General features: G+C 47.5%; 1 protein-coding gene across 1 annotated transcript; it reads right to left on the bottom strand.

Annotated features, from left to right (window-relative positions):
• Window positions 1-648: 648 nt before the first annotated feature.
• LOC112551072 lies at window positions 649-15,133 on the bottom strand. The gene is given in 6 exon segments (XM_025209987.1): window positions 649-707; window positions 6,979-7,000; window positions 9,641-9,843; window positions 9,846-9,950; window positions 10,383-10,610; window positions 15,127-15,133. Coding segments are annotated over 6 exon segments (624 nt in total).
• Between the last annotated feature and the right edge of the window lie 833 nt (window positions 15,134-15,966).

The following is a 15,966-nucleotide window of genomic DNA, read 5'->3' as shown; positions in this document are numbered from 1 at the left end:
GGGAGGCATCCTGCACCCCCTTCCCAGTTACTGAACATGACCCACCCAGCAGGAACACAGTTGAATCAAGGTGGGGTGGGCAGTCATGGTTCCAAAGGGGGCACCATCAGGTGAGGGCCCCCAGGCACAGTTGGGGCCCCCTCAGGTACAGGTGCATGTATCCTTCTCAGGTGGGGGGGACTTTCTACTATTAATTATTTCTTTAAAATCTCCTTGTTCATTTAAAATTTATTTTAAATCTCCCTATTAAAATACAGAAACCTCCCTCAAGGAGACAGTGGTGGGTGGGTGTCAGAAGACATGTACCCAAATCCAAATTTGCTGGTTCATGGCCAATATACAGGTAGAGGGCAACTAGACTATATGAAGTGGGCCTGCAGAACTTGTGCAAATCGAGCTGGTGCTCAGGCCAAGACACCTCAGCTTCTGCCACTGCAGTGGTCCTCAGAAGGGTGAGAAGCAGGCAGTGTTTTCCCTTCCCAGCAAGAAGCTTTCCCCCAGCAATGATTCCAAAGTTCCAGGGGTGCAACAGAGAGGTGTAAGGCACAGGGCAAGTGCTGATGCTCATGCCAAAGCCAGTGAAGAAGCCTCAGCTTCTGGGCAAGAAGCAGGCAGTTTTTTATAAGGGTGCAATGGAGAGAGGTCAGGTCAGGACTTGTCTGCTTGGTTGCTGAGGTGTAAGGCAGAAGCCAAGTGGGCTGAAGAGCCTACTACCCAGAATGTGGAGGTCTTGGCCAGCAACCAAGAAGACCTCCACAATTCAGAGGAGAAACTCAAGCCACAGCTTCCTTAGTGGAAGTCATCCCTGCAACCCAAGCCCTCTGCCACTGCAGTGGTCATAGCTCATGATCACAGTTTGCTTTGTGGCCAGCAGTGATTCCAGAGATACAAGGCTACAACAGAGAGGTGTAAGATAGAGAGCAAGGCGGGCAAGGAACCTACTACTGAGACCGTGGAGGTCTCGGCCAGCAACCAAGAAGAAGGCTTTGTGGCCAACAATAATGACAAAGTTCCAAGGGTGCAAAAGCATGTGAAGAAGCCTCAGCTTCTGGGTGAGAAGTGGGCAGGTTTTTTATAAGGGTGCAACTGAGAGAGATCAGGTCAGGATGCATCTGCTTTAAGCTCAGGAGCATAGCTTGCTTTGTTGTCAGCAGTGGTTGAAAAGTTATGAGGCTACAATGGAGAGGTAGGTGCAGAGGTGGGCAAGTAAATTGAAGAGCCCACAGGCCTGGGCCTACTACCTGGACCCCAGAAGGGAATTTGCCGGAGATCTTGGCCAGCAACCAAGAAGAAACCCTAGTGCAGGTTGTTACCAAATTTGCCCATTACTTTGGGGTGTGCTCATTTATTAGGGATAGTTTCTAGGGTCTTGGTGATTCTGTCAATGTGCTGCTTGTGTTACTATACGGAGCTGTATTTCTCCCTTCTGCAAGCCCTCACCCCCAATGGAGCTATCTTGCAGGACTCAATCTCAATGGGACTGGGTTCCTCCAGTCACCAAATCAGTCATACACACAAACACACACAAATTAACATGACACGCCTGACCTGGCCGGGCTGATCAGCATGGACAGGCTGACACCCTCATATGCCAAGAATCAGTTCATAAGAGCAACAATAAAATGCAGTCAGACACAAGCACACAGGTAAACAGAATCCCTCTGAATCCGGCTGGGTGTCCAGCTGACACCCTCATGGGCCAGCATTCAGTTCATAAGGGCACGTCTGAGTCAAACTGGGTCAATCAGCCTGTACAAGCTGATCCCCTTATGTGTTTCAAACTCAGCACGTCCCAATCTTTGGCCTCTTGATGAGCAGACCCCACAATAATTTGGGCTTCACAGGGATCTTTAGCATAGGTAAAAGAAGCGTTGCTGCAGAGCACGGGAGGAAAGAGAAGCAGAGAAGGAAAAATATACCCAATTACTACCAGTTTGACTATAAAAGTTATTTATTGCTAAGCATATGAAATATATAATAGTACTAGTAGTAATAGACATGCAAAAGAAAAACAAACACCAACAATGACAATACTACCCTGGTTTCACTAAGTATTTGGGGAAACTTAGCTCAAGCTTAACTGATACAGTTCAGGTTCAGAAGTTTATGCCTAGAAAGAAGACAGAGAACGCTGGGATCTCACCTAGTCCACGGTACTCAGGCTGCAAAGCTGACAGGCACAGTCTGTAGCACAGTCCTTGAAGGGAGAGATGATCTGTTCTTCCAGCGTCCCAAGAACGACAGGGGATGGTGTCAGCACAGGGGTTTTCTTCTTCTCCTTCTTTCCTCCTGCTTCTACTTCTTTTCCTTCCTTTTCCTCTTCCTCTTCTCCCTCTAGCAGCACACACACTTACAGATTTTTATACCCTCAGTTTAGCTGCTTCGAAGCACCCTCAGTAGTGTAAATCATTGTCTTTTCTATTGACAAGGGGTTATCTGGTTTGGACCATCTCAGGAAACTGATTGATAATCAGGAAACACTTAAGATTAGGGAGTAACCCAAATACTTGGGAGCCAGCTTGAAATTCCTATGGGTGGCAGATATACTGATGGGATATCTCATGGTTTCTTCAGGAACAATAGATAGCTTGCAGCATCAGGATTTTGGATTTTTACTTGTTGTGCACAAGCCTCAGCTTAGCATGACTTTTCCAGATCTTACTATAGTCTTTTAACAGACTTAAAGCAATTATTGGGGTGCTCATAACCTTTTGTGGAGAGGACTCCCACCAGTCGTCTCGGGAAAGATATGACAACTTTTGGGATTAGGGCTCCAGCAGGCTGGATGCTATGATGAACCCTTAACCATTGTTCAAATGTTGCCCATACCCCCTCTGACTCGGTCTCTTGCCTCAGCATTCCCTAACCCGGCAACCGAGTTTTAGTCAATCAAGTTTAAATAGGCCTCCCATAGTGGGACCGGGGAATGTACGGCCCGAGATGCCTATTAAACTTAGAGCTGTGTGTGTGTGTCTGGGGGGGGAAAAGTCCTTAGCAAATCCAGATTAGAACTGGTCTGATAAATGCTGAGCTGGATGTGTGTGAACATGGGTTGATTAACATTGGAAGCACAGATTCCCCATCATGCAGCGCTCTCCTGCTTCTCTGGTCCCAGAATTCACTGCAGTCTCTGCTTCAGGCTTTCTGTTTTCCATCTCTCATGTAAATGAGACCTAGGGCAGTTGATTCACTCTTGTCACCCTTATCTGGTGAGGGTCTTAGGTGCGTCTCTCACTGCATCTTAATCAGTTTCATTTAGGTAGAGGAGGGGAGGGGGGGGGTGAGTCCTTTGTGAGTCAGACAGACTGCATCCTGTACCAGGGTTGCCCAAGAATACAGAGCTGAGACGTAACAAGGTTTACTAGGTTTCAGACCTGAGGAAAGCACTTCTTGCAGGGCAGGAAATTCAGAAAAAGTAACTGTCACCAGGGAGGTGGGGCGGGGGAAAATACAGTCCTTTTATGAGTGTGTGTGTGTCTGTGTGCCTGTTTTGATTATTTGGTTGATTGTTGTGTGTATTTGGACTGTATTTGGTTGATTATTATTTGATTGATTATTTAAACAGCCATGCAGGAGAAGGCATGAGGGAGGGAAGCAGGGCCTTTGCCGAATCTTAGCTTTCACGTTTTGGAAAAACTAAAATCTAAAATCCTCATAGACTACTGTAGAAAAAATTATTTTTAAAGGTACACGTGATACAGTAGTCTGTGAAAAAAAATTCTCTATTTAGAAAATGTAGAGATTTCCTTCCATGAAGGACATTCAGAGAAACTGACTGATTGATTATTAGATTGATGGTGTGTGTGTCTGTGTGTGTGTGTTTGTAAGGGCCACCAAGCAGCAGTCATTTTCTGAGACATAGCGAGTAACCATGAAGGAAGTGCTAGGGAGGGAGTATGCCAGAGCATCACCCTGGCTGCTAAGAGCCCCAGCCATGGGACAAGAGGGAGCTGGAGGTCTTGGCCAGCAACCAAGAAGAAACCCTCTGCATTTGGGGCCAGCAACAATCTTCTAATTACAATTCCATGATATGCTGTTTAGCAAACAGGCCACCAACCAGGAGGAGGGCGAGAATAATATGAAATGGATCTGCAGAACTTGTGCAATTCTTACCATACTCAAGCTGATGCTCCAGCCAAAGCCTGTGAAGAAAGCCTCCACAATTCAAGTATTACACAAAGAAGAAGTCTTAACAGTACTTGTGGCCAGCAACCAGGAGGAGGAAGTAAGACAAGTTCAGGAACCAGGAGGTGGGTGTGAAGAGGCACTGGCTGGGAGGGGAATGCTTGCTGTGGGGAATGAGAGTGAACATGGGAAAGAAGCAGCAAAAGGAGAGTGCCACTTCCGGAGAAGCTGCTCCTTTAAGAGAGAACAAACCTGGGAAGGGAGGAGTGGGACACTGAGTGAAAAGCTGGGAGCGAAAAGAAATTAAGATTGCTGGAGGGGAGAGAACCCTGAACCTTAATAGAGGGAAATGACTTGACTGGGTCTTGTTAAGCATGGAGTTGACCGAGAAGGTTCATCTTCAAAAAAAAAAAAAAAAGGGGGTGGAGGAAGGCTCCAAACAGTGAAGGAACTTCAGCTGAGGCAGTGGTGAGAAAAGAAAAGCATTTACCTTACAAGTCAAAACAAAAATTGTGTTTCTCATTTCCTTTATTGTGTTTGGATATATGGTAGACTCAATTGGACTCTAGCTGGTTTCATGGGTGAGAGAGCCAAGGGATGGGTGAGAGAGCCAAGGGATATATATATTGTTTCATTGTTTAGTTCCACTGTTAAGCTTCAATTAACCTAAACTGGATATTATGGGAGAGTGGAGCAAGTCAGCCGAAGATTTTCAAAGTAAAAAATGAAGATGTACCTGAACAATATACAATAACCACAGTCTGTCTAACTGTGGGTTGGTCATAGATATAAAGACCAACAACAATTTTTTTAAAAAGTTATTAACCTAAATAAGATTGTGATTCAATCAATGACTTAAATTTTTGAGTGTCGTCTAGAACAGATTCAAGAGAGGTTGTGGCCCAGAAAATCCCCATGTAGATTGCCAGTGACTGACTGTGGCAGAAAAGGAGTTACACTTCCGAACTAATAACATCAAAAATAAACAAGACGTGGCAGGCGAAAGTCAGAATATACCACAGGAACCCAAACATGGGCAATCATAGAAAAAGGGGCTAAAGCTTGAACCACCACAGTATACATTTCCTTCACCACCCTGCCTCCCGCTCAGTATCTGCTTTTGCATGGTAAGGAATCAAACTGTAATTTTATATTTAACAGAAATATATAGAACATACATTGGCCACATATATAGGGTGGAATTGAACCGTTACAATCATGAATCCTGAAGGAAGTGTTGTCATGCTCTTCATTTTCTCTTTCTTTCTTCCTTTCTCTTTCTGCCTCTTGTCACACCAGCAGGGATGGATCAGCCTGTGGCTAGCAGTGAAAAGGGATGTAAAAACCAGAGGGAGGGAGGTTTAAAAGAGCATAGGAATTTGTATTGGTGCCTCTTGTGCACCTCAAGTACCTTCCTTCACATCCCTAAAATTCCATCAGACCCATTTACAATAAATTTGAATTAAATAATGCATGCCCCTCCAATCAGAGCTGACCCATGTTATGCCACAGTGCAGGGCCTTGAGCAAATTAAACACCGCCTCCTGATGCAGAGCCAATCCTGCGTGCCACAGTGGTGCCAGCAAGGAAGGGGAGTTGATGAGCATTGGATGCAAGGCCAATGGCGGCACTGAGGAGTCAACCCATCCACTCTGCCCATCTCTGAGGGGACCCGAAAGCGCTGTGCCCGGGGCGGTTGCTTGTACTTGCACCCCCCTACGGATGACTCTCAGGGTACAGACAAGTGTCAGGTGTCACTTACCAAAGGTGGCGTGTATCACATTGCCATGTCCACTTTCAAGTTGCACATTGCACAGGCATCAAATAGCAGTTGAAGCTTCACTGCACCCCACTTGATCACCCTGCGGTCTTCTCAAACCCTGCATTCACATTGCTGTGCCCCCCAGGGGCAAGACTTGTTACTAGAATAAGTCCTTCTCTGCCCCTGCTGTGCTGTCATCCCTCAACCTCCTCAAACCTCCCCTGTCAATACAATGAACACATAACCCGACCTCTGCTTCCCTAATTTATAATGCTTGAGTGGGGCAACCTCCTCCCTCCGGCAGCCTCATTTTGATATGGAAAAAAAAACAGAGAGTCTGGCGCCGGGCTGGAAAAGAGTGCAAAAAGAAGGTAGAAAAGTTTGCATGTCCCTGGGTTTGTTTGCAAGCAAAGCAGGTCAAGGAAGGCTTGTGAAGGGTGAGCCAAAAAAGAGCATGAAGACAATGTGGCCCTGAGTTTGCAAAGTGGCTGGTGGCTTTCCAAAAAGCAAGCCAGGCTGGCTGCTGGAGGGGTGACACACCCAGGTAGCCCCCTTGTTTACCTCTGGAGCCCCGCTGTGTACTTGTGCAAGAGAGATTGTGTTTGTGTGCAAGCAAAGCTGCAAACCCCAGGGCGCCGCTTGGATGTAATTCTCAGCTTGTCTTGCACAGAGGCAAAAGGAGTGGATAACTTTTAGCCTGGAAAAGCAGAGGCTCAGGGGTGATCTGATGGCCACCTATAAGTTTATCAGGGGTGACCACCAGTATCTGGGGGAAGGTTTGTTCACCAGAGCGCCCCAAGGGATGACGACTAGGTCAAACAGTCATAAACTACTACAAGACTGTTTCAGGCTGGACATAAGGAAGAATTTCTTTACTGTCCGAGCCCCCAAGGTCAGCCCCCAAGGTCTGGAACAGCCTGCTGCCGGAGGTGGTTCAAGCGCCTACATTGAACACCTTCAAGAGCAAACTGGATGCTTATCTTGCTGGGATCCTATGACCCCAGCTGACTTCCTGCCCTTTGGGCAGGGGGCTGGACTCAATGATCTTCTGAGGTCCCTTCCAGCCCTAATGTCTATGAAATCTATGAAACTTTTCCCTTTTGGGTGTCGTACCTGTTAGGGTGACAATAATTTGGATTATTAGGGAGCACTGGATTTGCAGCTGAATACAAGGCATGACCTGTGGCCTAGCAAAGCTGCTCACCACAAGGCAAAATGATAGCTAAGCCAGCCATTTGCTTATGCTAAGTAACCATTGTAACTGTGTCAACCATTTTCTGAGGGAAAAGCAGCAAGTGAATCTGTGTGAGTCTGTGTGCAGTGAACCAGCTATAACAAGGAATGAGATAAGATAAAGGGGCCCAAAAAGTTAGATGATACAACCTGAAACAGAAAAACAGACTGGAATGTGGAAAACAATGCATAATTGGTAACAGAATCCATAGATTCATAGATTCATAGATGCTAGGGTCGGAAGGGACCTCAATAGATCATTGAGTCCGACCCCCTGCATAGGCAGGGAAAAGTGCTGGGTCTAGATGACCCCAGCTAGACGCTTATCTAACCTCCTCTTGAAGACCCCCAGGGTAGGGGAGAGCACCACCTCCCTTGGGAGCCCATTCCAGACCTTGAACTTATAGGCAGCCACAAGGTCGCCTCTCAACCTTCTCTTGCGGAGGCTGAAGAGGTCCAGGTGCCCTAGTCTCTCTTCATAGGGCTCGGCGTGCAAGCCCTTAACCATATGTGTGGCCCTTCTCTGGACCCTCTCCAGGTTATCCACATCCCTCTTGAAGTGCGGCGCCCAAAATTGCACACAGTATTCCAACTGCGGTCTGACCAGCGCCCGATAGAGGGGATTATCACCTCCTTGGTTCCAGGATGAACATATCATAGAATCATAGAAGTAGGGTCGGAAGGAACCTTGTAGATCTTCAAGTCCGACCCCCTGCCTGGGCAGGAGGAAAACTGGGCTCAAATGACCCCAGCCAGGTAGGCATCGAGCCGCTTCTTAAAGACCCCCAGGGTAGGAGCCAGCACCACTTCCCTTGGAAGTTGGTTCCAGATCCTAGCCGCCCTAATTGTGAAGTAGTTCTTACGGATGTCCAATCTAAACCTACTCTCCAACAACTTGTGGCCGTTATTCCTTGTTATCCCGGGGGGCGCTAGGGGAAACAAGGTCTCCCCCAAACCCTTCTGGTCCCCCCCTAGTGAGTTTATAGATGGTCACCAGGTCCCCCCTCAGCTTTCTCTTGTCAAGGCTGAACAGGTTCAGGTCCCGTAGCCTCTCATTGTAGGGTCTGCCCTGCTGTCCCCGGATCATGCGGATGGCCCTCCTCTGGACCCTCTTAACGTTGTCCACATCCCTCTTGCAGTGGGGTGCCCAGAACTGGACACTGTATTCTAGCTGTGGCCTGACCAGTGTCAAGTAGAGGAGGAGGATCACCTCTGTGGCCCTACTTGAGATGCACCTGTGGATGCACGATAAGGTCCGGTTAGCCCTGCTGACCGTGACCTTGCATTGTCGGCCCATGTTCATCTTGGAGTCAATGATGACTCCAAGATCCCTTTCTGCCTCCGTGCTCTCAAGAAGGAAGTTTCCAATCTTATAAGTGTGCTGCTGGTTACTACTGCCCAAGTGCAGCACCCTGCACTTGTCCGTATTGAAACGCATCCTGTTTTTGTTAACCCACCCTTGCAACCTATCCAGGTCTTTCTGCAGTCTTTCCCTCCCTACTAACGTGCCCACCTCACCCCAAATTTTGGTATCATCAGCAAATTTGAACAGGTTGCTTTTCACCCCATCATCCAAATCGCTGATAAAGAACTTGAACAGTGAGGGCCCAAGGACCGAGCCCTGGGGGACTCCGCTGCCCACTTCCCCCCAGGTCGAATATGACCCGTCCACCACCACCCTCTGAGTACAACCCTTCAGCCAATTAGCAATCCATCTGACCGTGTAGTCATCGATGCCACAGTCGCCTAGTTTTTTAATGAGGATGGGGTGGGAGACAGTGTCAAAGGCCTTGCTGAAGTCCAGAAAGACTACATCCACGGTGACACCAGCATCCAATGCTTTTGTGACCTGATCGTAAAAGGCAATCAGGTTGGTCTGACATGACCTGCCCCTAATGAAACCATGCTGGTTGCCCTTGAGCCTCATCCCCAATGCCGGCCCATCACAGATGTGCTCCTTGATGATCTTCTCAAAGAGTTTCCCCAGGACTGAGGATTAAGGTAAGACTGACTCTCAACGAGTTTCCCCAGGATTGAGGATATGCAAAAAGGTGAATGGTGATTGCTGAAGAAGCCTGCAGAAGCTTCTAGGTTTTGGTCAAAGTCTGCCCATTGACCAAAGAAAAGGAGTCAAGGTCTTAGACATGCGTTTATAGCAAGAAGTCATGTAAATTAATGGAATGTATAGGCAATTCCATGCTAATGAAGCAAACAGTAAACAGAAGTGGAGCTTGAGATGGGAGGAGAAATGGGTGGAACATAGGAGGAGCGAGGGTAGAATAAATGTTAATAAACATGAACCAAAGTGTATAAATGTGGAAAAAACTATTGTTCATTGCTGCTCCCCATATTCTGTTGGTGTGGGAGCTCGCCCAAAGCTGTCACCATTCTGAATAAAGCTGTTGTGAGCAATGTGTGCTGGTGTTTGCTCCCTGCTCTGCTCTGGCTAATGAGTAACAGGATCCGGACAGTCGTCTCCCTAGTCATTGGGAAATGCATGGAGTCGGGGTCTAACAGCACCCATTTATTTAGGTAGTTCTGCACACTCTGAAAGGCATCCTTGAAAGTGTCATGTGAACTCTGCAATTCAGCACAGGACTCCTTGACCACATCTTTCAAATTCTTCATGGTGTCTCGCACTTGCTCGAGGATGGCATCCTCCTTATGCAGGGTCTCATGGAGTTTGGCCCACCAGGCATCTTTGCATTGCACCCTGATTACTCAAGTAAGGTTTCACAGGATCATATCTGCTTGCTGTGAAAATCTCTGCAGCACTCTGCTGAAGTGCAAGCAGGGTGCCATTCCCAGTGGCCACGGGTCACAGTGGCTGATAAACAAACAAAAAAAATGTTTGCCTTCCCCCCAAGAGGAGGAAAGTACACATCCCCACCCCCACAAAATGCCAGCAGGCATGGAACAGACTCTGCAATACTGGGGCACCACTTGTGCTGCTCAAAACTTATGAGTTCTCACTGCTCTGGGAATAGGTCCATGGCTGCCACTGCTAGCTGCAAAAAATTAAAGCAAATAATTACCTGTCGAACCCAGCCTGCACCACCACCGAAAGAACATGGCTACCCACCTACAGTAACAGTTGCCTGGCTGTGACAAGAGGCACATTAGAAAAGACTTACCCAGTCCAGCATGTTCTTGTGTCTTGGTAAAAGATGATGTATCATATCAGCTGCATGGGTTTCCTCATGACCCTCCACTTCATCATCTGTACTACTCCATGGAACAGAGGGGCTAAGTGGCACTAACTGTAAGGTGACCAATGGTTCTTCCTGGCACTCATGGTCATCAGTGAACAGAGAGCAATCTCCAAACAGCTGAGACATACTCATGGTTCCACCATGAGGAGGGGCTGCTGCTGCCTCCTCCTCCACCTCCAGCCCAACTCTGGTGCTGAGAGTCTCCAAACCTGGGTTGTCATCCACATCCTTGGAGAGAATGATGGACAGCTTGTCATAGAAGGGGGCAATTGTTCGACCTGCCCCAGAAGAGAGTTTGCATCTTTGTAAAATGCTGATCTCAGGGTCTTGATCTTGCACCAGACCTGGGTCTAGTCATGATTGTGCCTTCGTGCCTGCATGCCTTTTTCAATCTCAACATAAAAAGGCTTATTCCTCCTACTTTCCAGCCTGTCTATGATACTTTGCTCCAACCAAAAGTCTATTAAGTCCTCCAGTTCTTCCCAGGTCCAGTTGGGTCCACAGGTGTTGGAGGTATCAGCCTCCTGGGGCATCAGCTCCATACTGCTGGCCTTGGCTTTCTGAGACATGGTGAAGCAGTTCATGGTCAACAGCACAAGTGATTTATGAAAGGGGCTGGCAAATTTGCGGGGGGGGCACCTTTATACTCAGACTGTGCTTGCATGAGGGTCTAGGAAAATTCCAAGGATTGTGAAGTAATTACCTGTAAGTATCAAAACACCCAAAGGTGATGAAGCACCCAGTTAACAACAACAAAGATGGTGTAAATAAGGCCATTGTACTTTGGGATGGCTGCTCAATGGACCAGAACATTGCAATAGTTGATACCTACCTGTCTGCTTGTGCAAAATAATTTTATTACAGAAGCACAGCCTGATTTCCCTTAAAGTGGTAAAAGTTTTGAGTAGCTAGGAGAGGAGTCAGCAAAACATTTTTTGTTTGTAAGTTTGATTACATCAAGACACCAGTGGCTGTAAAGCTCAGGATGAAAGGATGAAAGGATGTGCAAAGTCCCAATGCCCAGAGATGCTGGGGTGAAGTGTTGAAAAAGCAGCTAGACCAAGCTCCAGACTAACCACACAGTCCCTGCCCCTTGCTTGTTGCAGATGGGTGAAAGGCTGCTGCTGACGGAGAGAGGCAAAATGGAGAACAAGGGTGAAATACGTGACATGATGGAGAACATGGAGCAGGAGGAGGAGGAGGTGGCAGTACTGTTTCTGCAAATACTGTTTACCTGGGGATTACTGCTGGAATGCTTGGGAAGGATAGGAACTGTGCTACAGTGTTCAGTGGCTGTCTCTAGTGGGTTATGGAATAGAGAAAATCCCACACAATTTACTGATTCGTTTTGATGCACTGGCTGGGGGAGTAGTTAGCTGATTGCACGATTTCACAATGATTACACACTTAATTCATACAACACAATTTTATTTTAAAACTCTTTGCTACGTATATAACACTGCTTAGCTTTAAGAAACACCACAAACATTAAAAACACAATAATTAAACAATGCTCCGAATGCACTTCCTTCCCAAACAATACTATAAGAATTAGTGTTACAAAAACAACTACAATTACAACTAAAAGTTAAATTTGAATCAATACTGTTATTTTTCATAATATACTTACAATCCTAGAATATCGAGAAGCCAAATACCAAAATATGGTTTCATTCCTCAGTAGTACGATTTAATGGGTTGGCCTCAGTAGTACGGTTCAATAGGCTGGCCTCAGCAATACGATTCAATGAGCTGGGCTCAGCAGTGATAGGACTAAGTCCCCTTCCTTCAGTCCCTTTCGGGCGCTCCGCGGCTTCAGCGTGAACTAAGAGATTCGTGTTCACGGAGAGGTTGGGTCAGGTGATCAATCTGGTCCGGGCTACACTTGCGATTCTTCCTTCGTTGTTCTGCAAGTGAAGTCACCTCCAAATTGGGCCAGTAAGTTACAGGTTTTTATTGAGTGAGCTGCCGTCAGTGGGCTCCTCCTACTCAATTTGTCACTACTCCCAAATTTGGGCTCGGATCTTACTCAACAGAAATTACCTTTCTTGAGCATTTTAAATTACTCTTGGGGAGACTTCTTCCATATCACTGTAAATACCTTTTTTTTTTACCAGTCTGGTTAAAAGTCCCTAGGCTTTGATGTCTCGGAACTCAGGATATTTGCTTTCTTTGTAAAAGACTTCTAAAGATTAACATTTAAATTAAGCGAAGTCAGGACATTTTTTACGTAGACCCAAAACAATGAGCTAGATAAGGAGATAAATCCTATCTTCTTCCTGAAACTGGCTAATGGGCAACCTTTACAAACATTCAAACTATTTCATTCAATATGACAGTGGCAAGTTGTGGTACTTCTTTAACATCAATGACAATAATAAGAAGATACAACAGGTACTCAGGGGGCTTGGCATACACACAGCAAAGTGAACAAATGGAATTTGACCAGGCTCTGCTGAGCAACCTGAGGAGGAGGACCAGAATCCATACAGTGTGGGCCCATGAGAGCAGCTTGGACTGGTGGGAGTGAATCATGCTGACTACTTGGAAGGAGCAGCAGTGGCTGGAGATGTTCCGAATGAAAAGGAAGACATTCTATCATATCATCTCAATGCTGGGGCCACACATCACGAGGCAGGACACAAACATGCATTGGGCCATCCCACCAGACAAGAGGGTTGCAATGGCCATCATGAAATTGGCGAGCCCATCCAGCCTCCATTCCATTGCCACCCAGTTTGCAACTTGTGAGGTATGCCAGCTGCTTAAGGAGATAGCTGCAAAGAAAATTATTGACCTGAAGAATCCGCAGGAAGTCATAGATGGCTTTAATGAGAAGGGGTTCCCCAAACTGTGTAGGGGCTTTAGACAGCACTCACATCCCAGTGCTGTGCCCTGCGGGGAGGGGGAAGGCTTTCACAAACAGGAAAGGATATGCCTCTGTGATCCTGTAAGCTCCGGTGGACCACCGGGGCTGGTACATGAACATTTTTACCAGCTGAACTGGCAGTGCACATGATGCGTGCATGTTCAGAAACTCCCCTCTGCCTGCCCTCATGGAGAAAGGACACTATGCGGGGCCACTGTTCCCCTGGTTATATTACTGGATGCTGCCTACCCCCTAAAGCCCTGGCTCATGAAGCCTTTTGGAGGGAGCATTACCGACCCGCAAAAGCTGACTTTCAACTACCACCCCAGCAGCTGCAGGATGGCCCTGGAATGGGTGTTCAGCTGACTGAAAAGACAATGGAGGGCACTTATGTGCCGGCTCAACATGGATCAAGAAAATATAACAGCCTTTATTGTGGCAGCCCGCATGCTGCACAATAGGCTGGTCGAGCGGCCCTTGTGCATGATTGTCCAGAAGGATATATTGCTGACAACAACAGATTGACGGTGTACCTGGACAGGGAATAGGAAGGTTCCAATGGGAGCCCCCACTGGAAACTGTACGAAGATCAGTGAGCTTGGGCATGCTGGGAAATGTAGTCCAGAAAAAAATGTAAAAAAAAAATCCAGAAGAGCTCACCACCTACAACATCAACAGCAATCACCAATTAACCGAGTGGCAACAAACACCCACCCAGCTGCCCGCCTACCCGCTACTCTTATGAAATAGCAGTTATTAAGCAGCTATAGTTAATTTAAAAAAACCCTGTATATTTGTAGTATGGTGGGATGGGAAGGGAAGGGAAGGGAAAGGAACAGGACAGGAGGATTCACGTGACTTGTCTGTGGGATTGGGATGGGGTCTTTGGGATGGCATACTGATGGAGAAAGACCAGACCAAACGACCACTTCTGATTATTGTTCTAAACAGAAAGAAAAGATAAGTCTTTTAAAGCATTTGAAACTCACAAAAGAGACTAGAAATAAAGTCCAATAGTATGAAGGCATGACAACTAGTAATGTAACTAGGGTAGGGCAAGCAGGGTACCTTACCCGCCCCCCATCCCTCCGTGCTCTGGGAGCCTTTGCTGTGGCAGATACAGCCCTGCACTGCCTAACCAGACAAGCTGGGCAGCCCTGTACTCCATATTGTATGGGGCTGCCCTGAGGCTGCTACAGCTTACAGACAGGCTTCCTGCACACTAGCTGCAGCAGTCTCATGGCATAGACTCTCCAGGGGTTGTCCCTGGTACCCTGTTCTCTGCCACCTGCACCTGCACCACTACTGGGCATGGAGCTGCACCTCCCATAGCAAATTCCCATAAAGGGGTGCCACTTAGCTCAACCCTCCCAGTGCATTATGGGACACGGGGCTTCCTGACTTTTATGGCTAAGCACTGCAGGGCTACACCTGTAGCAAAGGCTCCTGGGGAGGCAGGGACAGTCTGGTTCCCTCTGCTAAACCTGCTCCTCAGCTGCATCAGCACAACCACATGCTAGTACAACTGAAGGAACTGCTACCTGAGTGCAGAGAGAGCTGGGGAAAGTAAGAATCTTTGCCCCACTCTCCAGTGTTTGGCACACTGCCCAGGGCACTGCAGGAGCTGACCGCTTCCGCTGTCTGCTGCTCTTTCTGATTATCTAATGGTTAGTAGCACCTTGGTTGCTATGTTTCAGAAGCAGCACATGTTAATAGATGAGTTCTTCGGTCTATGCTGGCTTCTGCCTTGGCAGTTGGAAAGGGAAACCAGCTGGTACTAATGTGAAGTGTTGCTGCTACTCTCTGAAAAAGTAGTGTGTGACGGGCTGGCTGGGAGTGACTTAGCCCCGGGGTTTTGAAAAGCAAAGAGATGATTGGAGGACTTGGGATTCCCTTTCCTCACCAATCAGGCCCCAGAGACTTACCCTCCATGTTCCCTGATTGGCCCCTTGGGTCACCTGGAGGGGGATAAAAGGGACAGCGTGGCTGACTCAGGGTAGACCAGCGAGGGACCACAAGGAAGAAGCTTCAAAGAGCTGGCAAGAACTGAGCCAACAGGGCGGGAACAGTTGCCCCAGAAGAGCCTGAAGGAGTGGGACCTTCAGGCAGCACTGGGATCCTCAGCAGCGTGGTGTGTAGCCAGCAGGAGAGGCTCCCACTGGGTTCCAGGATCGCCTATGAGAGGCTGTGGCCAGCAGGAGAGGCTCCCCAGCTCCAGCAAGGATCTGAGCAGCGACCTGAGAGGTTCCCAGCTCTGCTTCCAGCTCCTCCAATCAGAGTCCAGGTAGCTCGATGTGAGGCCTGGGCTCCAGGAAGGTCAAGACCCCTAGCAACTTAAAGTGCTATCAGCACTGATGGCTGTGTGGCAGAGTTTCTGCCTGCCATGTGGGAGCTTTGAGTTCAAGTCCCAGTTCTGGTGACTTGGAGTGAATGATCTAATAGGGGGAGATTCCTCTTGCAGTGGAAAGAGGCCATTGTGTTTCTCCTGTTTCTTCCCCTCCATGTACCTAGGCCCTATATTCCTTGTCATTTGATATTTTGTGCCTTTTATATTTCACCAACCAGTATTGTTTGTTCTGCTGTTTGTGTTTTACACTTTGGTTAACCCTGTCTTTTGTCAACTGGATGAATATGTCTATGATTATAAGTGTGTAACATTTGTTGAATCCTGCCCCTTCAGGGCATTGTAGTGTCCCCTATACCCCCCTGGTTTATACTGATTATGTTCCCAATATTGTTCCCTCATTAAAAGTTATCTGGCTAAG

The sequence above is a fragment of the Alligator sinensis genome, unplaced genomic scaffold, assembly GCF_000455745.1.
Source record: "Alligator sinensis unplaced genomic scaffold, ASM45574v1 scaffold422_1, whole genome shotgun sequence".
NCBI classification, from domain to species: domain Eukaryota; kingdom Metazoa; phylum Chordata; order Crocodylia; family Alligatoridae; genus Alligator; species Alligator sinensis.
The sequence above is the reverse complement of the archived record's forward strand: the minus strand, read 5'-3'. Positions and strand labels throughout refer to the sequence as shown.